Raw genomic sequence first — 26,359 nt, forward strand, 5'->3', positions numbered from 1 at the left:
TGTAATTGTATTCTGTTACTGCTATTTGTATATCATCTTAAATATTAGGAAAAAAAATAACAATTTCCTAGAGACATCAGTATTATTGGTATCAGTGATACTCACCTTCAGTCATAATAGTTTTATTATAATTTTTTTTACAAATATTACAAATATACTGTCTTTATATCATTTCTACATTAATTTGAAGATTGAATGTGAAATGATTGCAATATAAAAATTCCCAAACTTGGTTACACTTTATAGCATTAGTAAATGGTCAGTTCAATCCAATGCTCTCCATTGACTTTGTATTGCAAAAAGCTGCCTCCTTGTCATTTCTGGCTTATAACAAAAAAGAGAACATTGTCTAAAAGCTGCTATGTGATAATGTGTATATTAAACTAAGCTAAAAAACCCAGAACTACGTTTTTATATCGACCCCCAAAAATGAGCGTTCAAGGACACAAATAGTTGTGAATATAAGGGTATTTCTTGTTGAGCCATTCAGTTGGATAATTACTCCAGCACAAGGAAGGTAAGGAAAAAGAGCACTGACAAAGACCAATAAAATGTAGTTTTTCAATATATCTCCTCCTCTCAGGTTTACATAGGGTGGTGAAATAATCCTTTGACATGGTTAAAAATAATGATTGTTTCCTGTCGCGGTTAAGTTTCCCTCCAGGATGTAAACTCCCCGCATAGTTCTCGGTAATATGACACGTTGCACTCTATTTTGTGTCCTTAAAGAAGAAGTCCACTTCCAGAACAACAATTTACAAATAATTTACTCACCCCCTTGTCACCCAAGATGTTCATGTCTTTGAGACTGGACTGATATGGTGCCCCCGATTTTGAACTTCCAAGATGCAGTTTAAATGCGGCTTCAAACGATTCCAAATGCGGTTGTAAACAATCCCAGCCGAGGAAGAAGGGTCTTATCTAGCGAAACGATCGGTTATTTTCATTTTAAAAAATACAATTTATATACTTTTTAATGCCAAAAGCTCGTCTTGTCTTACTCTGCTTGGACTGTTTTTGTTCTGGTTAATGACAGTTAGGGTATGTCGAAAAAGTCCCATCTCATGTTCTCCCTCAACTTTAAAATCGCCCTATATCGCTGTTTTACCTTTTTTGTTAAGGGTGTTTGATCTTCTTTGCATGTTCACTTTGCAAAGACTGTGTCAGCACTTCTGCAGCGATGTAGGATGATTTTGAAATGATTTTTGAAGTTGAGGGAGAAAATAGAGATTAAAAAGTATTTCAATTGTATTTTTTTTTTTAATGAAAATTACTGATTATTTCGCTAGATAAGACCATTCTTCCTCGGCTGGGATCGTTTACAACCGCATTTGGGATCGTATTTAAACTGCTTTTTGGAAGTTCAAAATCGGGGCACCATATCAGTCCATTATATGGAGAAAAATGCTGAAATGTTTTCCTCAAAAAACATAATTTATTTACGACTGAAGAAAGAAAGACATGAACATCTTGGATGACAAGTGGGTGAGTACATTATATGTGAATCTTTGTTTTGGAAGTGGACTTCTCCTTTAAACGCTTGTTTTTTGGGTAGACGGCTTATAAAAATATAGTTCTGTGTTTTTTAGCTTGTTTACTGTACATCTTGTCACATTGTTCTGTTTTGTTCTGTTTTAGTTTCTTTCTTCTGTTGAAGACTTTGAAGAATGTTTGTAAGCAGTTGCTGGTAGTTGCTGCCAAATACTATGGAAATCAATGGCTACCAGAAACTGTTAGCAACATTCTTCAAAATATCTTTTGTGTTGAGCAAAGGAAAGGAATTCATTCACATTTGGAACAACATGAGGCTGAGTAAATGATGGCAAAATTTTAATTTTTGGGTGAACTAGCTTTAACAAAGCAATATTTTAGCAAGTCTATTAGGCTGCACCCACACGTCAAGATCCAATATTTTCACATATTTGGTTTTTTTCTCACCCTTTTCACCGTCTGTGTTTACATTAATACCTCATTGAAGACTACATACAGTGTGATCCTTCAATGCACGGCTGCATTAAATCCTTGTTCAGCATTTTTCCCCCCTTGCTCTAAAACCGATTTTCGCAGATGTATAGTTTCTGACAGCTTTTCTTGAGCTGTACGCTGTAAGTCATAGAAAGATACAGAGGGAAAGCTGCAGCACAGTTGTGATGATCTGTTTACAGTGTCCCTCTGTGCAGTGACACACTCTGTCAGTCTTTGTCAATTGCTGCTAGCACTCTACAAAATAGCTGTTTTTAAGGGGATATAAAATGGGACAGAATTGTTCTTGCGTTTCTGAAATACTATGCAGAAATCAAAATTTCTGAACTCCCTCCTCTCGGTTCACCTAGTCCACTAAACTATAAAAAGTAACTAGTTTGGAGTGTCTCGCAATTATGATGTCAGAGCTACCAGCACTAGAGTTAAAGGGATGATTCACCCATAAAATTAAAATTATGTTATTAATTACTCACCCTCATATCATTCCAAACCCGTAAAGACCTTTGTTCATCTTCGGAAACACAAGTTAAGATATTTTTGATGAAATCCGAGAGCTTTCTGACCCTGCATAGACAGTAACACAACTACCATATTTAAGGCTAAGAAAGGTAGTAAGGACATCGTTAAAATAGTCGTGGTACTCTTGTGAACGCATGCGGGGACACAGAAGAGAAGAAACTGTTGAATAAATTGTCTTTTTGTTTTCTTTGTGCACAAAAAGCTTCATAACATTAAAGCTAAACCACTGATGTCACATGGACTATTTTAAAGGGGTCCTATTATGCTCTTTTTCAAAGTCTTGATATTGTTTTGGGTGTATACTAGAACATGCTCTCATACTTGGTGGTTCGAAAAACACGTTATTTTTCACATAATTTACATTACAATACCTTTCTCTCAGCCTGGCACAAATAGCTTGATTAGTTCTGGGTTTAATGAAGGCCAGCCTTCCGAAAAAAGGTAATGTGTTATAAATGGTTAACTGTCCCAGTGTGTTTCGATTGGTGAACAGCTTAGACAGTGTTTCAGTACTGCCACGCCCCTTGTCAAAGCAGTTAGTGCAAGCTAGATTAATAGTGAATCTTACGTTTTAAATATGGATATTTTTCTTGCAAAAGCGCATCATTTCACTACAGGAGACCCCCGGGAGCCATGTGAGGCACTTTTTATTATGAATGGATGCACTTTTTATGAATGGAGCGCTGCGGTTCTCCGCGCTGCATTGCTAAAGTTTGGCTAATCCCCCACCTCGTCCCTACACACCCCCTAACAATTCGAATTTCCGTAGGCGGGATTTAATTTAATGATATTCTAAAGGACCGCGTTGTGACATCATTGCATGTGGAAATTAAACGCTGTAGTCCAAAGAAGCCATTCGTTGTAGTTCTTGGAAAGAGATTTTTTAAATGGACTTTGAGATTTGTAACTTTGTAGATCTTTTTTATGGACAAAGATGCACACCACACACTGACTAAAATTAAAAAAGTGAAAAAGCATAATAGCACCCCTTTAATAATGTTCTTACTACCTTTCTGGGCCTTGAACGTCTCAGTTGCATTGCTGTCTATGCAGGGTCAGAAAACTCTCAGATTTCATTATAAATATATCTTAATTTGTGTTCAGAAGATGAACGAAGGTCTTATGGGTTTGGAACGACGTAAGGGTGAGTAATAATGTAAGAATTTAAATTTTTGGGTGAACTATCCCTTTAAGGTGTAACATACACGTAATGTATGTAGTAGGGATGTCACAATTCTCAATATAATATCGAACCGTACGACATCCACAGTTCAATACGTGCTTGTGAATTGCGTTTTTTCAGTTTTTTTATTTAAATAATTCTGCTGTATTATTTCTCTCTGAATTTGCTGTGTGTGCTCATGATTTCACGTGCTGAAATGAGGAAACACTTCCCCACTTTTTTTTTATTTGAAAAAGCAACACACGCAGAGCATCTTCTAAACCTGAATTCTAAACTTAAAAACAAAAGAGGTATAAAAACAAAAGTTATAAAAAAAACATTATAACTTGTTTTTAATTCACATCAGTCGAGTGTTTAAAATAACTTCCTTATATGATCTGATGTGGCCTCGTATCACAGAATGAGGCAGACAATATATTCTATACTCAAATTCTACGTATGTCGATTAGCAATGGCTTACAGATATACTTAATTATTATGAAAAATACACAAGATGGCTTGAAGAACACAGATAAACCATATATTATTGTAGACGAGTGTTCATTGTCCATCATTCAAAACGTTTAATCTAGTTTTTATTCAGTTCTGGAACAGAACATAATCAGTGCAACTTCATTGACGCATATGTGGATTTTCTGCACGAGGGCGCCCTCTGGCCTTCAGTATGAATGAAACTCATCCTATTTTGCGTAAAAATTAAAAAAATACCTCTCTCAAAAGAAATTTTAAGTAGACATATAATAAGCCACGCTTTTTCCAGTGTACAGATGTTTAGAGGAGTATTTTGTTGTTAATTTGTTGCAAAAAAAAAAAAAACCCACACACTGATGTGGCAAGCTATTAGAACCATACCGAAAACAGTGGTTAAAAACCGAGGTATGTATTGAACATGGACTAACTGTATTGTTGCATCCCTCGTATGTAGTATTTTTATTAATTCATTTATTTTTTTAAATAAAATGAATACATTAAAATTTGCTGTTATAATAAAAATCAACAATCAACATTAGTGGTAACACAATAAGCTAACAGTACTTTTAAAATTATTGTTCATCTACACTATATCAGCATCTTAACATACTTCCACCCACATAGCCAGACATAATAAAGGTCATTTGCATACAGATATATTAAAGCTACAGTAGCAAATACAATTCCAAAGGCACAAAAATGAAAAAGGACAGAATATAAACAAATATGTTAATTACTATTGATCTTGAGTAATTGATATGCATTTATAATATAGCAAGGACATGCAACCTAGTATGTGCCTGCACTTTGTTCTCTCATTCCATGTTTATAAACTCAGCATTTTCATTTCATTTTTTCCCCAGCCCATTTTTCTTGTTTTTTTTCCTCTCTAGGTGCACTGTTGCAGTGAGACACGTGGTTCATTTACAAGTATAATATCCCAGTCAACAATGAGATTTTAAATCAAGCGTCTAAAATGTTCGTTGACGCTTAAATTCAAGACAAAATCCATAAAAAATCTTTTTTTAAAAAGCTGCTGATGGGGCAGGATGCTCCCAGACCCTCTGTCAGGAATTTGAACACAGTCCCACAAGGTTATAAGCCCTACAGACGCCCCAGGTGTGTGTGTGTGTTTATCTGAGATCTCTTTGTGTCTGATTAGGTCTGTGCATGTGTGTGAAAGAGCGCTAGGGATTTCTTTGTGTCTGATTAGGGTCGTGTGTGAGCATGCGGTACCTTTGTGTCTGATGAGGTATCTGCCGAGGACGATGAGGAGACAAAGCATGATGAAGACAATGACAGCAACCACTCCACCAATCACAGCATGGTCTACTCCTGAGGTGGGGGACATCGCTGTGGGGTCTGAGAAATGGACAGAAAGACAGGTAGATAGTTGAAGCTGTGCAGAGAGGACTGAAAGACAACAGATGTCCTAACAATAGAGACCAGGCAAAATCAGAGAAAAGTTTAAGAGAGACTTCAGCTGAAACTGAAAAACGTACAATCTTTACAAACACAGTAGAGGTCATTCATGTACGGTAATGCTGGAAATCCTCCCAAATCTGATTTTGATTCGAGGAGTCACAATGCGATTACGAGCAATACGCTTTGAGTTTCCATAATTGATTCCGCTATTTTTCTGTTTATCTCTGTGAAGCTGCTTTGATACAATCTGTATTGTATAAAGCACTATATGATTTGACAAAACAGTCTTTAAAGCACTGAAATAAAGCTGCACATATTTTGAAATATAACAAAAGACCTAGTTATTCACTTTCATCCTTTTCAAAGTATACGGAGGCTGCACAATAGATGGAAATATGCAATATGATTTTTGAAAAGTTACGTTTTTAGAATACTTCAAGTTAATGTGACATGAATCACTAATGGAAATTTGTTCTAAAACTATTCAGACTGATGCAAATTTGTATCTGGTTTTGAGAAAAGTTTGCATACCTGAATAAAAGTGAATCACGTTTATTCACAACCACCTGCTCTGATAAAATTACAACCCCTCTCATAAAACTGCACATGCTTTTTTCCATAAACAACAGTATTATTTAAAATTACATTACTATAAATTTTAAATCTATTTTTTGCCAATTGCAGATTCCCGTGAGAAAGCATCACAATGCATGAATCTTTTTCCCAGCTCTAATGCATAACAACGCTCATCTTAGGAAGCAATTTCAAGCGATTTCTCCTCTTTAATAGGGCCCTTGACATTTTCAAGCAAACTGAACTAAAATATCTCGCACAAGATGATAATCACTGATAGCTTTTCACATTTAAATATAGAGAAAAGAAGCACAGGTCTTGTTTCCTATTATTTCACATTACGCATACAACTGTTTTATAAGTCTGGGGCCGGTAAGTTTTGAAAAAATGCTCATCAAATCTGCATTTATTTGATAAAAAATACAAGAATATTGTGAAATATTATTACAATTTAAAATAACTGCTTTATATGTTAATATATTTTCAATTAAATTTATTCCTGAATTTTCAGCATCATTACTCCAGTCTTCAGTGTTAGATGATCCTTCATAAATCATTCTAATATGCTATTTTGGTGCTCAAGAAACATTTATTATATCAAATGTTGACAAGTTTGAAATAGAAATCTTTTGTAACATTATAAATATCTTGGTTTTGATTAAAGTTATGCATACTTGCTGAATAGTATACATTTCTTTCAAAAAATCCTACAGACCTCAAACCTTTGAATGGTAGTAGTTCATATACTGTGTAAAGTGTATTTGTAATGGGCTGGCAAGTGACTACAATGTCATTTTCCATCTACCGTGAACTCCCAAGAGCCGCTGACCTCTCTGTTTGAAAGGAAACACATGAATAATCAAAAGCAAGATTTCAGCGAAGAGTCTATCATAAGCTTCAGTGACTTTGCCTGGACTCAGAGAGCGTGAACGACATCCATCACTCCCACCCACAGCACGATCTCTGTCTCCTTCTCAAACAATACTCCATCAAAACAAGACAAGTTAACAGTCACCCTGACGCTCGCACGCTTCAGGAGAAGAAAAAAACGGAGGGCGATAGATGAGAGCAGAAAGGATGAAGGAGGACGAACAGAGTGAGTGCCGAGTGACACGACAAGAAGCCCTGAGAGCGACAGAGAGAAAAAAGGAACTGAGAGAAGAAAAGTGAAAGAGAAAAAAGGAAAAAAAACAAAACAAAGAAAGAGCAGGAAAAAGTAGGAAGCACTAAACAGATAATGTCTTTTTCATAGGGGGCATTTAAGGACAAGACTGCTTTATACTGTTAATTATGCATGCACTGATATTAAAATAATTATTGGCTGATATTAATACTTTGAAAATACCACATTTAAACTGAAATGAATCATTTTCAATGCTATAGTGCTAAAACTTAATTTAGGCATCACAATGCCTAAATGTATAGTATAAAAATACTTATTATTAAATGATCACTTTTTAAAGAATTTTAAGTAAGTGATAGATGATGCCAAAGGTAATCTAAATGTAAAATTAGAAGAAATTGTTATGATGCACTGCGATTATTACCTGGCAAAGTGTATACGGCTGTCTTAACACACTGGCAAACAACACATTAAATTAGGCCTTTTTTCCAAGGCTTTATAGCTATTTTTGGTAAGCAACTGAGCTCTTTGACGTCAGAGTTGAGTGAATTTCGTCTGTGCTTTCTAAACTCAAGCACACAGAAAGAAATCACACTGAAGTCCCTTTTTGAAAATGACGGTCCAGATACGGTTCATGCAGACTCACTGATGTGCCATTGATGATGATTTGCTTCCAATTCATTTCTCACTGCTGTTTTTCTCTGCGGAAATTGACTTTGGTGAGCGTCTTGCATTTTTCGCTTCTTTTGCAATGCATTAAATAGCGAATTAGTTTAGATAATAAAATATTAATAAAAAACTGAATGAACATTTTGTTCAATATGTGGCACATTCTCGTTCCAAGTCGTTAGCTAGCTATAATGGTAAAGAGCTGCTGTTAGCACTCATGGCACAGAGAGAAGAGGGTGTTTGCAACCTTGTAGCTTGGAGAAAAAAAATCACGGTCAACCTGAGTTATATTTGTCTTATAAGTTAATCATGTAATGATCGTGATGTCTTTATATGACTTCAATGTTGCAACCCTCAACAGTGTGAGTAATTCTTCATTTTGAGCGACTAAATAATGTCTAACATTAGCCACTTGCTAAAAGAGTGTTTTCATGACGTGTCATCAATGGGCCATATTTGTGGCACTGAATGTAAACAATGCGACTGAACTGAACAAAACTTACATATTTAGCTGACTACTGCTGCTGAAAATGGTCAATTATTGTCATGTTTTGGGCTATACTAATTGGTCAGACCAGGAAAAACATTTGGAATACTATAGACTGACAAAAGTTATAACAAATCAAGGAGAAGAGAACAAAAAACGGTCTGAGGAACAAAAGGCATTTGTGGTTAACCAAACTGAACTATGATTTCCAGAGTAAGAATCTTAACATCATTCGTGTTTGTTTTTATCTTTTCTGGTCAGGTAGGTCTAATATTAGGCTAATATCTTAATTAATAATGCTTGTACGTAGCCTTACCACCTATTATCTTTAGTATGTAAAAATGTTGCACCCTTTCCTGCTTGCTAAGTACTTCTCTATATGATTTAGCAGCTTCCACACATTTTTTCTGTGGTTAAGACAGCATAAATTAGCAGAACAACGTATTCAGTAGTACATTAACTGTGTGATCCATGCTGTTGCTTACATCTGAGTATCGCCAATATGGCTACGCATCCGGGAAACTGAACAAATCGTGGAGTAAGTGCAAACCCTCTAATCATCTCATTGGATGTGCAGCGTATTTGACTCTAGTGTGAAGGCCCACAATTTGCCGTCACTTTCCCGAGAGCACAATTGACGCGCTACATGTAAACAATATTCTTTGTTGTATTTTCCTGTCAAATTAACAGAGTTCATTTTGAATTCTTCAGCTTTTAAAGTCCCCATGAAATCAAAATTGAAGTTTTTTGGCTTTTAGTATAAATATGTTAGCCTTTACTATAAGCTAATGTGTTTTAAAACAATGACAAAACTCGCATTTACAAGATATAAGCATTCAAAACGTACAGTCTCTAACTTCAACTAATAGGGATCAACGATTTTGATGACATCACCCTGCACTTCATCTTCTCATAAAACTTTCTGTCCAATCAAATGCACTCTACAATGGACCTTTCTCACATTTCCAGGTTTCTCAGCGGAAGTAGTCATAGTTGGGTAAAATCCGAGAGCAGTGAATGGGAGAGTGACACAAATATATTTTTTGCATTCCCATTTGGTCAAATAGCAAAAGAAAAACTACACAATACTGTTTTCACGACTTTCAGTCAAATGAAAAAAAATGAGAGACCATAAAACATCAGACCGTTTTGAACTCTACACAGAATAGTATGTTTTATAGAGATTTGGATGAGATTGTGGCTGTCATACGCTGTCAAATGCGGCTTCACTGAGCTCAGCGGCTCTGGCCCAAGCTGTGATATAAACAAAACGCTATTGGCTATTATAAAAGCACAACCGTAAGATACTGTCAGTTCTCCGGAGGTGGGCGGAACTAATGCGCAAACGGCAATCTCATTGGCTAGCACTAACCTATTATCGGCCCTGTTTTGATTTCAGCAAATCACTTTGAGCGAAAGCAGACAACCTGATTAATATTCATGAACTCAGCAGCTCGTTAATCCCATATTAATCCGTAGTGCATTGATATTGTTATTAGTAGTACAATTTGTATTATTGCTATTTATAAGTATTATTGTTAGTTTTTTCCCCTTTTTTCAAGAAACACTGAATAACCAACATCTTGAGCACCACCACCAGTCCTAAATTCAGTTAAATTGACTAATTCATACATGTTTACCACGTTTTCGTTCTAATTATCATTAAATAATGCTTGATTATCATAATATCATATTGTAATGCTTGACTGACTGATGTTAATTGTGTACTTTCAGATATTTAAAAAGCTGTGCCAATTTACAAATGTAAGCTTTTTATATATCCAACTTTTTCTTCAATGCGTAAGTAAGCCTATGGGTGAGACTTGCGGTTCATTACTTACGGCAGCAAAACAAGCTGTTTTGTACAGCTAAAAATAGCTGGACGTGGATGAGACTGGAAGCTTGACCCATAAAATTTACATGCATATTCTTATGAAAAAAAGCTGAATTTATACTCTATGCATAAAGAAAAAGTATATCAGTCTGGTGAGGAAATTAAAAAATGTTCTAGCCAATAGCCAATATCCAATCCTATTGTCAAGGTGTACATAGAGGGTTGTGTTGGAGAAATTACTATGCAATGCTGGAAATAAAAACCTTCTTTTATAAATTGCTAATTTTTCATGGAAATCTCCTAATTTAGCTTTCTCTAAACTGTTAAGGCACAGTGTTAAAGATTAGCACCAAGGCAATCAATTTATTATGTGATAAACAGTTTGATTCGATACAAAAATAGTTTTTTCAGGGTTTTAAAGCATGTCCTCCTTTGACGTCCATACAAATAGAACAGCCTCTGGCCCCCCGTTGGGATCCCACGGTGTTGCGCATTTTTGAGCAGAGATTGTAGTCTCCCCTGGGGGAGGGTCTCTGCGTGATGCACTCGTGTTGATGATGCAAATGGACTACGGTTTAAATTAGCACAATGTGGAAAAAGACCCATGAGGAAGGAGCAGAATCGAACTCGCAGCATGTAAAGTGACAGAAATCGGCATCCCTTATCAGTCAGGCTCTGCAAATGACCACATTGATAAAGGGGGAAGATGCATTTCCAGGTTCAAACGATTCATCGCTGATGACTTAGATTTGCTTGTTCCAACAGGCTACAGATGGCTGGACCTCCCTGTAGCAAAAACCGAGTTGCATCAATAATATCTCATTCACTCAAAGCGAGATTGTTTTCAGATTGGCTGAAAATGCAGTTTTTGGCATCAACGTAATTCAGTTCTAAGCTTTCAATGAAGCAACAAATTTACGCTGATATTAATAGTTTTCCATGTAATATCAAATGCTTTGCCTTCATTAACAACGTTCCTGCATCATTAACTATGTTCATAATGACAGTGCAATTCAACAGAGTTGTAGCTAAAAAAAACACACACCCAGAACCTTCATAAATTGAGACTAACAGACAAATGAAAGACAGAGAGAGGAGAAAGAAAGGGACAGAGATTCAAACAAAGGACACTACTGAAAGAAAGAAAGAGAAATAGAAAGAGAAAGTTAGAGAGTGAGGTGACAATACCTGCAGCGTTCACTCCGGCTTCTTCTCAAGAGGATGAAGGGATGAATGGATGGGTGGATGGATGAGTGGATGGATGGATGGATGGATGGATGAGGACCACATGAGTGGAATGTGAAGCAAGAAAAGGAACAAAGAGAAACAATGAAATAATGTGTGCGAGCGTGCATGTGTGTGTGCTCAATGAACACTACCAAAAAAATAAGTATCTCAGAAGAGTATTAAAGAGGATTTCACGTAGCGAAATAATGAAATAATTGAAGCGAATGTTTTCTGGAGGGAAGGTGTGGTGTCAGATTGTGTTTCTGGATAATCACAGGCTTTGCCGTGAGATGTGCCTGGTTAAATCCTGCATTACAGTCAAAGCCGACAGCAGATGCTGCTCAACATGCTTCTGTGATACTGCACTGAAGATCTCAATATACATCTCAATCTTTCCCGCACACACAAACACAACCTGCTCGATTATGAAGTGACACATTCAAGCTGTTCCACCCACACACCAGGGATGGGCATTTCGGTCGTTTTGTCTACACAGGTACACAAAAGATGAATCAAGCAAGTTCTCAAGAGCTTTGGGGGGGTCTGCACATCTGTGTGTGTGTTATTTTTCGTTTTTAGACATGAACATGACACGCATTAGAAGAAACATCTCTAATGGAAATTCCAAACCATTCCAACACTGTAAGACTTCCTTCTTTGGAACAATAAAGGGTACTTTTTTGTAGAATATTCTTAATGTGAATGAGGACCAAGAGGATTTAAAGGAGTAGTCCACTTTCAGAACAAAATTGATGGATAATGTATTCACCCCTTGTCATCCAAGATGTTCATGTCTTTCTTTCTTCAGTCGTAAAGAAATTATGTTTTTTAAGGAAAACATTTCAGGATTTTTTTCCATATAGTGGACTTCTATGGTGCCCCGTGTTTAATGCCCAGCTTCCAAAATGTACCCCAGCTTCCAAAATGTAGTTTAAATGTGGCTTCAAACGATCCCAGCCAAGAAAAAAGGGTCTTATCTAGCTGTTATATTCATAAAAATAATACAATTTATGTACTTTTTAATGTCAAACGCTCGTCTTGTCTAACTCTGCTTGAACTGTTTTTTTTTTTCAGTTCATGACAGTTAGGGTATGTCGAAAAATTCCCATCTCATGTTCTCCCTCAACTTCAAAATCTTCCTATATCACTGTTTTACCTTTTTTTTGTTAAGGGTGTTTGATCTTCTTTGAAGACTGAGTCAGTACTTGATTTTGAGTTCAGGGAGAACAAGACAAGACAAGTGTTTGAGATTAAAAAGTATTTAAATCGTTTTTTTTTTTTTAATGAATATAACCAATCGTTTCGCTAGATAAGACCCTTCTTCTTCAGTTGGGATCATTTACAACCGCATTTGGGATCGTTTGAAGCCACATTTAAACTGCATTTTGGAAGTTCAAAATCGGGGCACCATAGCAGTCCATTTTATGGAGACAAATCCTGAAATGTTTCCCTCAAAAAACATCATTTCTTTACGGCTGAAGAAAGAAAGACATGAACATCTTGGATGACAAGGGGGTGAGTACATTACCTGTAAACTGTTGTTCTGGAAGTGGACTTCTTTTAAAGAATGGAGCTTGAAAATCAAATCAGTTCAATTCACTCACAAATCATTCGGAACCAATGATACTTTCATGGTGTTTTTGAAAATAAAAAATTAGATCATTTCCAGAATAACAATTACCTGATAATTTACTCACCCCCATGTTATCCAAGATGTTCATGTCTTTCTTTCTTCAGCTGAAAAGAAATTAAAGTTTTCTGAGGAAAACATTCCAGGATTTTTCTCGATATAGTGGACTTAAATGGGGATCAGCAGGTTGAAGGTCCAAATTGCAGCTTCAATGCAGCTTCAAAGGACTCTACATGATCCCAGCAGAGGAATAAAGGTCTTATCTTGCAAAACATCTGACATTTTCTAAAAAAAAAAACATTATATACTTTTTAACCTAAATGCTGGTGGTTAGCTCTTCCTCTGTGTACTTTGGTTCAAAATGGTTGGGTAAGACGAAAAACTCCAACTTCAAATCCTTCCGTCATTGTTGTTTTACCCTTTTTGCAAAGGGCACATTTTTTGCACATTCACTTTGTAAACGCTAGGTTGGGACTTCCACCTACATTAAATGTGACCTTACCATTACTTGGTAATGTGTGAATATGAGCTAGTGCAAGATGAGCATTTGTGGTTAAAAAATGGTGGTTAGAAAATGACCAATTGTTTCGCTATATAAGAGCCTTATTCCTTGACTGGGATCTTGTAGAGCACTTTGAAGCTGCACTGAAACTGCAGATTGGACCTTCAACATGTTGGCTCCCATTGAAGTCCACTATATGGAAAAAATCCTGGAATGTTTTCCTCTAAAACCTTAATTCCTTTCGACTGAAGAAAGAAAGACATGAACATCTTGGAAGACATGGGGGTGAGAAATTACTCTGGAAGTGAACAAAAGAAATATGTCATTCAGGTTTGGATTAACATATACAAACGAAAATAAATAAATATCTGCATTACAGAATACCCCTGTTATCTAATCTGTGCATGGTTGTTACTGGATGTTGTTCAGTGTGAAATGTTTTGAAGTTTAAAAGTCAAGGTAATTATTGTGTTGTCATGGTTGATCATTGCGGTCTTTTCTCAGAGCACTTGGGTAATCATGCCCATCCCTATCCCACACACACACACACACACACACACAGAAACCGGTAACTGTGATCAGCAGCACAGCAGTGCCATTTTAAACCATGGTTAGGTTTGTGTATGTGCACGATGGATTACCTGTAAAGGTGTACACTCCATTCAGCCGAGGAACAGATGATGGAGTGGCAGGGGAGGAAGAGGAGGGGGGTGAGGGAGGGGTGCGAGCAGGAACAGAGGAAGGCAGAAGAGTGAGATCAGGGAAGAGAGCGTTGGAAAGAGAGGTGGTGGGAATTTCAGGAGAGGGAGGGAGAGTGGAAGGAGCAGAAGTGAGAGGAGGGAGAGTCGAGGAGGAGGTAAGAGTGGATGTGGGAACGGTAGTGGAAGACGACGAAGATGAGGGTGGAGGAAGAGTTTCCGCTTCAGTAGTTGGTAAAACGGAAGTTTCAGGAGAAAAGGTGGGAAAAGCAGAGGATGAAAGGAGAGTTGAGGTGAAAATAAAGAGGTCTGAATCTTGCTGGTCTTGATGATGAAGGAAATGACGATGAAAAATAAGATGGATGATAGACGGGAGGGACAATGGAAAAGGAAAAAAAGAACACGTCATGCAAAAAGAGAAACAAAAAGAAAGGAAAGTAAAATTCAGAAAAAAAACGTGAAGGTAAACGTAAAACAGCAGAAGAAATAAACAATGACAAAAACACCTTTTCTCTCCATTCCACCCCATTCCTCATTTGTCTCTCATTAACTACCTTGTACCAGAAGGGTGTGCGTCACGTCCCCCATGCCGATCCCATTATCAGCCTGGCACTCATAAACACCATTATCCGACTTGTTGAGAGATTCGAAGTGCAGGAACGCACCATCCACCTTTGCCAGCGGGGGGAGCTCCCCGTCTTTTCTCCGCCACACAAATGCAGTCGGTCTGAGAGAGAGAGAGGGAGAGAGATTACATTACAAAACGGACCACATATACATCGTTTTGAAATTTCACATCAAAAGCAAAGCAGAAAGAGTCGTTTAATTGAGCAGATTGAAGGGTTTTGCAATTTGGCACACTATCAAAAGAGCTGAAGAGCACAGAGGGATGCACTGGAAAGCGTCCCGAACACAGTGAAGCTCAGTCACATGTCAAGTGAAACGAACCAGACTTGATCAAATGGGAAGGAAAACCAGGTGGCCAAACCACCAGTGCTGCAACACACCTGACCTGGAAGGTCTTGCGAATCAAATGTCCAGAAATAGCTGCTATCGTTAACACAATGAGGAATAAAAGTGAATTTCTGGGTGGACTACAACTGGCGTGATGGGATTTGGGATAGGGCCAATGACAATCAAATAGATTTCCTAAACACTCTCCCTGTTTTCCACTGGTTAGCCAAACTGATAGCCCCGCCCAACCCCATCCGAAATTCCCGCTATTGGTTGAGCTGGTGTTGCTGTGTCGTGCTGGTCAGGTACTCAAATGAACAGAGAAATGTTTTGATAGTGTCACAGTGTTCACACTTCCTGAGGACGTTTACCTACTGCTGGGATAAAAGAAGGTATTTTAGCATCAAAAAATTACACACTTCACCTTTAAAATCCTCTCAATATGCCAAACTAACTGTGGCTTTTTCTCTGTGTGCTCATACCGTGTCCAAATCAGCGTGTCTGTGTGTGTTACAGGGATTTAGAGAACTACGGTAAGAACGCAAGCGTATCATTATTTGAGAGTGTGAATAATCCAAATAGTATAATTTTTTTTATTGATGTTGATAGAGCGGTGAAGTTATGACTAAACTAATATCTCAGTGTACTTGCAATACAGTAAGACACCAAAACAAGCAGATATGAGAGGCAGCGTTTCACATAGAGACTGGCTAATATATGACACTAATGTAAAGCATCACATTTGAATTCATTACAATTTAAAATAACTGTTTTCTATATTAATATTTAAAATGTAATTTACAGTTCATTAAAAATGTTAACTATTTTACCAAAATAAGAGGGATCATACAAAATGCATGTTATTGTTTATTCAGTACTGATCTGAATAAGATATTTCACATAAAATATGTTTACATATAGTCCACAAGAGAAAATAATAGTTTAATTTATAACAAAAACAACCCGGATCAAAAGTTTACATCCTCTTGTTTACATCACTAATACTGTGTTGTTACCTGAATGATTCACATCTGTGCTTTTTTTTAGTGATAGTTGTTCATGAGTCGCTTGTTTGTCCTGAACAGTTAAACTGCCTGCTGTTCTTCAGAAAAATCCTTCAGGTCCCATAAATTCTTGGGTTTTCCAGCACTTTTGTGTATTTGAACCCTTTCCAACAATGACTGTATGATTTTGAGATTCATCTTTTCACAGTGAGGACAACTGATCAACTCATATGCAGCTATTACAGAAGGTTCAAACACTCACTGATGCTTCAAGAGGAAACACAATGAAACTTTTTGAATTTGAAGATCAGGGTAAATCTAACTTATTTTGTCTTCTGGGAGACATGTAAGTATCTTCTGTAACTTCTAAAAGACAGTACTAAATAAAAATATATAATATTTAGGCGAAATAAGAAAAATGTACACATATCAATTCTGCTCACAAGTTTTCACCCCCTGTCTCTTAATGCATGGTTTTTCCTTCTGGAGCATCAGTGAGTGTTGAACCTTCTGTAGTAGTTGCATACAGGTCCCTCAGTTGTCCTCAGTGTAAAAAGATGGATCTCAAAATCATACAGTCATTGTTGGAAAGGGTTCAAATACACAAAAATGCTGGACAACCAAAGAATTTGTGGGACCTTAAGGATTTTTCTGAAGAACAGCAAGCAGTTTAACTGTTTAGGACAAACAAGGGACTCGTGAACAACTATCACTAAACAAAAAAAGACAGCTGTGGATCATTCAGGTAACAACACAGTATTAAGAATCAAGATGATGTAAACTTTTGAACCAGGTCATTTTTATTTTCTCTTGTGGACTACATGTAAACATATTTTATGTGAATTATCTTATTCAGTTCAGTACTAAATAAACAATAACATGCATTTTGTATGATCCCTTTCATTTTGGTAAAATAATTAACATTTTTAATGATTCTGAAAGGGGGATGTAAACGTTTGACTTCAACTGTATTCCTTTGATGGCAAAGCAGAATTTTCAGAAGCCTTTACTTCAACGTCTTTAAAGTCACTTGATCCTTCAGAAATCATTCTAACAGGCTGATTTGGTGCTCACGAAACATCACTATTATCAACGTTGAAAACAGTTGTGCTGATTAAAGTGTCACTTTTGGTCAGTTTAATGCATCCTTGCTGAATAAAAGCATCTTACTAACACCAAATGTTTCTAGACAATAATTCAGCTGAAGAAAAATCATTACAGACCCTGTAAATGCCACCTCTGATACTACAGGTATCTTCTTCATATACAGTCCTCCTATTTGTGCTCCCATTCCAGTAAGAAAGCGATAGAGCGTAAAAGCAAATGAGAAAATGCGACAGAGAGACACTATGGGATGTCTAAATGGGGTTGAATAGCTCTCGGTGTGGTACTAATGGATGTCAGGAGCAATAATGAGCTGTAATGCGATCCTGCACCAGTAGAGGGTGATATTCAATTACATTAATGTCTATTTCCAGCGAGAAATATTTATGTGATATAACCAGGCTTAAGTAGCTAAAAATGTAATAAATACATCTGAAATAACAACATTTCATCCTTTAGCTTCAGAAAGGGAGTTGCTAAACTCGCTAAGATCATAGAGGGTGTGTTTTTAAAACAAGCCTGTGTAAGGACATCTCTGATCCCTCTCTGTTTTTCATGTGACAACAACATAAATATCTCGGTGATACTGTCAAACCAAACACTGTATGTGTGTGTGTGTGTGTTAAAGAGAGAAAGGAGATCAATAGGCTGACCATTTTCAGCTTCATACATAAAACATGAATGTCAAGAATGGAAATGAGAGAGAGAGTGTGTGTGCCTTACTCTGGATTTCCGTTCCCCACACACTGCAGGAAAAACTTCTCTCCTTCTCTGGGCAGGTCACTCTTAGGATGAATTAACACGCTTGGAGAAACTGAGAGACACACAAACAGACATTTAGTTTTTGTTATCTTCATGGCAATGTATTATATAGAAGGAGTGGGTGGTATGACCAAAATCTAATAATCTAATATCACAGTATGGCTAATATCACAGAAAATGTGCTGGAAATTCAACTGCTCCTTAAAGGGGTGCTATTATGCTTTTTCACTTTTTGAATTTTAGTCAGTGTGTGGTGTGTATCTTTGGGCATGAAAAAGATCTACAAAGTTACAAATCCCAAAGTCCACTCCAAAGGGAGATATTTCATTTAAAAAAAAATCTCTTTTCATGAGCTACAACGAATGGCTCATTGGGACTACAGCGTTTGTTTCCCACATGCAATGATGTCACAACGTGGTCCTTTAGAATATTATTAAATTAAATCCCACCTACGGAAATTTGAATTGTTGGAGGGAGGGTAGGGACGAGGTGGGGGATTAGCCAAACTTTAGCAATGCAGCGCGGAGAACTGCTTCAACGAGCCGCAGCGCGGTGGTTATAAACACATGCATTGACTAGAGTGGCCGCTTCAGAGCAGTAATGCACCATAGACATGTGCAGTACAGGGGTCAAAACACAGGCCGAAGCCGCGATCTACTCCGGCTGCCGTGTCGAAGCCGCAACACGTCACAGACGTGGTAAGAAATTTATTCATCATACAGTGTAGATAGCTTCACTTATAACACAAGTGTTTTTTAAAATACATAAACTTGCACTATAATAGTCTAGGCTGATCAGTGATTATGTTTTTTAATAATGTTAGGCTGTTTTAAGCCTTATGCTGGAGCTGGTTTCGGGCAATAAAATTAAGTATGTAAAATAATCAAATAAATTAGCACGATAATATCATGTATTGGCAATCTCACAGGCTGAGGATGGGACTCAACACTACTGTAGCGTATTATTTACTCACCCTCCATGCATTCTAGGTGTATATGACTTCCTTCTTTTAGACGAATGCAATCGGAGTCTAATAAAGTCTAATAAAGTGCATCCATTTATAATAAAAAGTGCCTCATACAGCTCCCGGGGGTCTCCTGTAGCGAATCGTAAGAAAAATATCTATATTTAAAACATAAGATTCACTGTTAATCTAGCTTGCGCTAATTGCTTTGAAAAATAAGTGTTTTTCGAACCACCAAGCATGACAGCATGTTCCAGTACATCCCCAAAAGAAAATCAAGACTTTTTTAGGACCCCCTTTAATGCAAGGATCTAATAATATCACATGGTCACATGACAGCCGCTCAATGCATTCGGGCATGCAGATATGGTCAAGACAATCTGTTGAAGTTCAAGTATCAGAATGGAGAAGAAACATGATTTAAGTGACTTTGAACCTGGTATGGTTGTTGGTGCTAGACGGACTAGTCTGAGGTATTTCAGAAACTGCTGATCTACTGGGATTTTCACAAACAGCCATCTCTAGGGTTTATAGAGAATGCTCCAAAAAAAGAAAAAATACCAAGTGAGCGGCAGTTCTGTGGGCGAAAATGCCTTGTTGATGCCAGATGTCAGAGGAGACTGGCCAGACTGGTTGAACTGATAGAAAGGCAACAGTAACTCGAATAACCACTCGTTACAACCAAGCAATGCAGAAGAGCATCTTTGAACGCACAACATGTCGAATCTTGAAGCAGATGGGCTACAGCAGCAGAAGACCACACCGGGTGCCACTTCTGTCAGCTAAAAACAGCAAGCTGAGGCTACAATTCTCACAGGTTCTCTAAAATTGGACAACAGAAGACTGGAAAAGGGATGCTTGGTGTGACAAGTCTCCATTTCTGCTGTGACATTCAGATGGTAGGGTCAGAATTTGGCGTTAACAACATGAAAGCATGGATCTGTCCTGCCTTGTATTGACGGTTCAGGCTACTGCTGGTATTGTAATGGTTTTGAGGACATTTTCTTGGCACATTTTGTGGCCTTTTTTACCAACTGAGCATCGTTTAAACATCAAAACCTACACGAGTATTGTTGCTGACCATGTCCATCCCTTTATGACCACAGTGTACCCATCCATTTCCTGCTTCCAGCAGGAAAACTATGGGATTATTTTTGTGCCAATAAGAATGAACGTAACTTTATAAAACTGAACGTAACTTTCCAAGAAACGATCAAAAATATGCCACTGCAAAAGAAGAAAAACACAATGAAAATGAAAAAATGAACTCAGTCGGACGAATTTAACATGCTCTTCAAATATGCTTCATTCTTTGTTAATGATTTTCAAAGAATCGTTTTCGCGAATCATGGATTCTGAATGCGTTGCCACAGCTTTCGCTTACGCTTTGCAAATTTTCGTTTGCTGTTTTGGCACAAACCTCTCGTGGGGGCGGGCTTAACAACGATCTACTCTAATTGGCTAATGAGCTTTTGATGGACAGTTGCTCTCTGACCTGGAAGCACGGACGGTGACGTCAGTGGCGCACATATTGGAAAGTTGTTGCGGTGTGCAATACGTCGTGCTTTGTTTATATTAAGTATTAATGTTATTAGTATTTCACCTACGGTCGTCTCTTAGTTTCTAAAGATGAGCTCCCAGCAGAGACACGGAGCAGCATCATCTTCCACCTCAGCTTGTCCCTCAGGGCAGCTTGAAGTAAGTTCGTGTTGCTAAAGTAACGTTAATCAATAACATCGATAAAAGTTTTATTAATGTACAGTGTGCAACAGTTCTGATATTTTCTATAAACAAAGCACGACGTATTGCACCACTGACGTCACCGTCTGTGCTTCCAGGTCAGAGAGCAACTGTCCATCAAAAGCTCATTAGCCAGTTAGAGTAGATCGCTGTTAAGCCCGCCCCCACGAGAGGTTTGTGCCAAAACAGCAAACGAAAATTTGCGAAGCGTAAGCGAAAGCTGTGGCAATGCATTCAGAATCCATGATTCGCGAAAACGATTCTTTGAAAATCATTAACAAAGAATGAAGCATATTTGAAGAGCATGTTAAATTCGTCCGACTGAGTTCATTTTTTTCATTTTCATTGTGTTTTTCTTCTTTTGCAGTGGCATATTTTTGATCGTTTCTTGGAAAGTTACGTTCAGTTTTATAAAGTTACGTTCATTCTTATTGGCACAAAAATAATCCCATAGAAAACATGCCATGTCACAAAGCTCAAATAATCTCAAACTGGTATATATATATATATATATATATATATATATACTGATGCTTCAGAAGGACAAAATATGCATTAAGAGCCAGGGGTATAAACTTTTTAATACATTTTCTTATTTTGCCTAAATATTCTATTTTTTTATTTAGTAATGCCCATTCAGAAGCTGCAGAAGATACTTACATGTTTCCGAGAAGACAAAATAGGTTAAATTTACTCTGATCTTCAGGGGGCTGAAAACGTTTTGAATTTGAAAATCAGGGTAAATGTAACCTTTTTTTTTTGTCTTCTGGGAAATGTGTAACTATCTTCTGTAGCCTCTGAAAGGCAGTAATAAATGGAAAAAATGTGATATTTAGGCAAATAAGAAAAATGTACACATCTCCATTCTGTTCAAAAGTTTTCACCCCCCCCTCTTTAGTGCATCATGTTTCCTTCTGGCGCATCAGGGAGCATTTGAACCTTCTGTGATAGTTGCATGTGAGTCCCTCAGTTGTCCCCAGTGTGAAAAGATGGATCTCAAATTCATCATTGTTGGAAAGGGTTCAAATACACAAAAATGCTGAAAAACCAAAGAATCTGTGGGACCTGAAGGATTTTTCTAAAAAACAGCGGGCAGTTTAACTGTTCAGGACAAACAAGGGACTCATGAAACAAAATCTTGTGGACTATATGTAAATGTATTTTATGTTAAATGCCTTATTCAGGTCATTACTAAATAAAAAAATAGCATGCATTTTATATATTATCTCTTATTTTGGTCAAACATTTTGCAGATTAGGCAAGGTGTATGCAAACTTTTGCCTTCAACTGTATGTCATTTTATATGGATCTAAATGTATGCAAACCAAAAGAGAAGATTATTCATACAGTAACAACAGAATGATAAGTCTGGAATCAACACCAAACAGCTGCTTCAGATTTTTTTTAGCACTTGTGTTTTAAACCTTCTAAAAGCAAAAAAAGTGATATATTATAACACTTTCACATTCTTAAGACTTCAACAAGAAAATGGTGCCAGCAACACCAAAGTCATGGGTTTGATTTCCAGGAAGTGCATTAACTGATCAAACGTATACTCTAAATGCAATGTCAATGTCACTAAACAGGTTTGCATAATTTAAAGTCTGAAGCAATTGTAAAACAGGTGATAAAAACAGATGTGATGGTGTGAACACAGAACGGCTGAATTCTTTATTAAAGCACCATGTTGTGATATTGTATGCCATTACTCACAACTTCTGTATTAAACGTAAAAAAGCTCCCACTAAAAACAAGTTGTCTGTGCTGAAAGCGTCTAGTTATAGCAGAACTTCTTGTGGTTGACATTTCTAAAATCACACAGTAGTATTAAATAAGCTTTCTGGCTTTGATTGTCTTACACAAGACGCTGAGGGGCTGCTCTGTCCTCTTGTCTCCATTGGCGATGGACGGGTGATCCACCGCACAGGCGATCAGAGCGTTGTTATCGTTCCTGGTGACTGTGAGGGTGAGCTCGCTGGTTACTGTGTAAGTCGGTTCATCAGGGTTGGACTCCACTACATCAGGACGCCCTACACATGCACAAACACAAAGTAAACACTGTAATTACTCAACAACAACAGTGTGGGTTCAAAGCAGATTTCTGACCTGACTGCATGTGTTTTTACCTTGTATCTCCTCTTGATCACGGTACCAGTGTAGTTTAGCAGGAGGTTTGCTGCCTGAACTCGTGCAGGTGAGAGTAACCTTGCCACCCTCTTGAACAGCATCTTCAAAACCTGTTATCACCGGCTTACCTGGAACACCTGTGAGAGAGAAACAGATGTAAAATGAAAAACATAACATTTTCAGGTGCACTTGTGGCTAGATAAAACGTAAATAAAATAAAACAAGTTCTGCTCCCTAAGTAGAGGCTCCCTATTAACAACTAGCTACTTGTTAGTAGGCCTGCATGGAATTTGCACCAAATGAAATCTACTGAAAACGTCCATCATTCGTACCCCCGCCCCTTGCGTGTTCTTTTATATAATAATTTGGCAAATCATACTTTATTAGCTGCCAAGAAGAGTACAGTACTTTCAGCTCCGTTTAACACATTTTACCGTATTTAAATCAATTATGCAGATTTTCCCCCAAAACCGGTATAAGTGTGCAGGTTCCGCGTGGGCCCGGTCACATCAAACATGCTTACCAGGAGCGGCTGGCGCTTTTCAAAAGAGGTGAAGCACAGATGTCAGTTATCAATGACAAAATGTGTATCTGGATATTTAATGATTTTGGTGTGCACCATGGTTCCCAAAATCAGGTGCAAGCAAATATCACAAGACTGCTCGCTGTAAAATTATGTCAAGAAAGCATTGAGTTGTCCTCTTGAGCTACATGCAGAAATACATTACCAATATCCAAGTGTAGTCTGATTCATAATCAAATGATTTTTATTTACATTAAACGCTCAAAAAAACTCATTATCAGTTTGAATCAGGCAGACAAATTTTTCACTATATAAACTCACTGAACCTGCAAGTTATTGCAGTTTTTGAACTGATATCTCACTCACTTACTGACTTCCAACTTACCACTACTGATACATTGACACACTACTATAATAAATAGATAGATAGATAGATAGATAGATAGATAGATAGATAGATAGATAGCAGGGGCGGAGGCAAGGGAGGCAGTGTCTCCTCAAAAAGTTGGATGAGAAAAAAATTCATAGCACAAAAATAAAACAACCCAAATATTACAAAATATGAAATAAAAAAGCTTATAAGATATTTTGTAAATTTCCTACCGTAAATATATCAAAACTCCATTTTATGCATCGCTTAAATTTGGACAACTTCATTGGGATAACTGTTCTCAATATTTTAATTTTTTCCAACTTAGATTCCAGATTTTCAAATAGTTGAATCTCAGCCAAATATTGCCCTATCCTAACAAACCGTACATCAATGGTAGGCATATTTATTCAGTTTTCAGATGATGTATACATTTCTATTTAAAAAAATTGACCCGTATGACTGGTTTTGTGGTCCAGGGTCAGATATATACGATGCAGGTTTAATATATCCGCTTTAATTATTTACATGCGTGTAGTTTACGTACATGCATCTCAGAGCGGCTCCGTTTACACTAAATTCTGCTACATGAACTGTTATCACTTACATGTGTGGAGTGTCTCAAACTCCATCTCTACATGTTGTTGTGAGTTTGGGATTATTATAACGTTGATTTGGGAACGCAACATGCGTTATTTCATCATATTTGTAAGGTAAATCATTTATAAACCTACGCAAACACAGAAGAATACATCAGTTATCTTAATATGCTAACAGTTCATTGTGATTTCAAAATAAATGTTTAAACCCTCAATCAAAATTTTATACATTTTGATGTCCACATATTCAAGAAATTACAGTGGCTGTAGTTTTTCTGTCATAAAGAAATTGCCAAATATTAAAGATTAAGTGGACATTTGAATTAAATGTTGTTGAGTCAATATTACAGTAGACGGCCCAGTAATGTGTAAAAACAATCGTCAGGCCGTTAGCTCTATTGTTTATAATATATTATGTATTTTAACCGTTTTATTTAATAAAATTAATTCAGTATAATTACTTTCTTTTGATACTTTATTTAAACTAATTATTATTGCATCATTGCTATTATATATGCATTTTAAGTCATTTATTGTTCACTTAGGTCTATTTTTATTACACTCTTTAAAATAAAGGTGCTTAAAAGGTTATTCACTGCAGTGCCATAGAATAACCATTTTTGTTTCCACAATAAACCATTCAGTCAAAGGTTCTTTAATTAAGGTTTCTAATTTCTTACCTTTTTTATAATCTCAAGAACCTTTTTTGGAACATAAATGTTCTTCAGATGTTAAAGGTTCTTTATGGAACCATTTAGACAAAAAAGGTTCTTCTATGACATTGTGAAGCACCATTATTTTTAAGAGTGTACTACAAAAATATTAATTATAATTGTCCAATTACTCGATTATTCATCAGAATAACCAGAATAACCACTTCGTCAAGTCAAAATCAAATTTCAAATGGCCTGAAACATGAACATGATCTATGGGGTTTTTCTTTAGTGAGCAATCAGCTGTTGAAATTAAATGGACATCGCATCTGTGACCAATGTTTACCAAACTTTGATGACTGATGATCCAAAAATAAGTTTATACAGCTGAACATCAGTTCATAAATAAAATATATAATTGTTTAAATAAAATATTGAATATATAGCAAACACTTTTACTGCCTTGAGTTATTAGAGTTATTATTTTGGAATAAATGTGCTTAAAAAAACACCAAACTGATGAGATTCATACTTGGTTTTATTAATTACTTTGTTAATGTAGATTTTTATTCTGGTAGTGTAAGTAATGTTTATTTAACCAAGACAATGTGACCAGGACATGAATTTACAAATGTACAAAACAAAACAAAACAAGACAAAACAAAAGGAAGAGCCTCTTCATTTCAGAATACCACTGCACTCCACTGATAGATAGATAGATAGATAGATAGATAGATAGATAGATAGATAGATAGATAGATAGATAGATAGATAGATAGATAGATGTTTCAAAATGAATAGATTGTTTCAAAATGGCATAAATAACAAGATTCTAAACTTATTTAACCAAAAAAAAAAAAAGAAACTACAACAGCAACTACGTCTGCCTTCTGGCTGTGTTTGACTGAATGAAAGCAACATTTTCATTTTCTAATGGTGTCAGATGCATCACCATTTCAATGATTGAACATTTGTGGCTAAAACACCACTTTGAGAGCTCACATAAACAACAAATAGAAAAAAAGCCTTGCTTTCACATGGCACAAAAATATATTAATTGAAAAGCCATTAAACAGATTTTTTTTGCTAAATGCACCCATGATAGTCTAATAGCCTTTTAGTTAAATCCAAGAAGAGGAATAAGAAATATGCTAAATATAGGGTTAATTCAGGATGACTTGGTCTTGTTTTTACCCAAGTCACCCGAATTCACACTTATGTCAATAGCAATTTCC

At 36.7% G+C, this 26,359-nt stretch overlaps 1 protein-coding gene across 3 annotated transcripts in view; it reads right to left on the reverse strand.

Annotated features, from left to right (window-relative positions):
* The window catches only part of cadm3 (cell adhesion molecule 3), an 83,415-nt gene that overhangs the window by 3,351 nt on the left and 53,705 nt on the right, over positions 1-26,359 (reverse strand). Inside the window, exons 5-11 of one of the 3 annotated variants that reach the window (XM_051129254.1) lie at positions 22,979-23,116; positions 22,712-22,882; positions 18,110-18,200; positions 14,879-15,051; positions 14,268-14,648; positions 11,456-11,476; positions 5,393-5,518 (exon numbers count right to left, since the gene is read on the reverse strand). In XM_051129254.1, coding sequence (XP_050985211.1) covers positions 5,393-5,518; positions 11,456-11,476; positions 14,268-14,648; positions 14,879-15,051; positions 18,110-18,200; positions 22,712-22,882; positions 22,979-23,116 — 1,101 coding nt within the window. The remainder of the gene's footprint in view (positions 1-5,392; positions 5,519-11,455; positions 11,477-14,267; positions 14,649-14,878; positions 15,052-18,109; positions 18,201-22,711; positions 22,883-22,978; positions 23,117-26,359) is intronic. The other 2 variants (XM_051129264.1, XM_051129273.1) reach the window with 2 other exon arrangements.

Source organism: Labeo rohita, chromosome 2 (assembly GCF_022985175.1).
Source record: "Labeo rohita strain BAU-BD-2019 chromosome 2, IGBB_LRoh.1.0, whole genome shotgun sequence".
Lineage (NCBI taxonomy): Eukaryota > Metazoa > Chordata > Actinopteri > Cypriniformes > Cyprinidae > Labeo > Labeo rohita.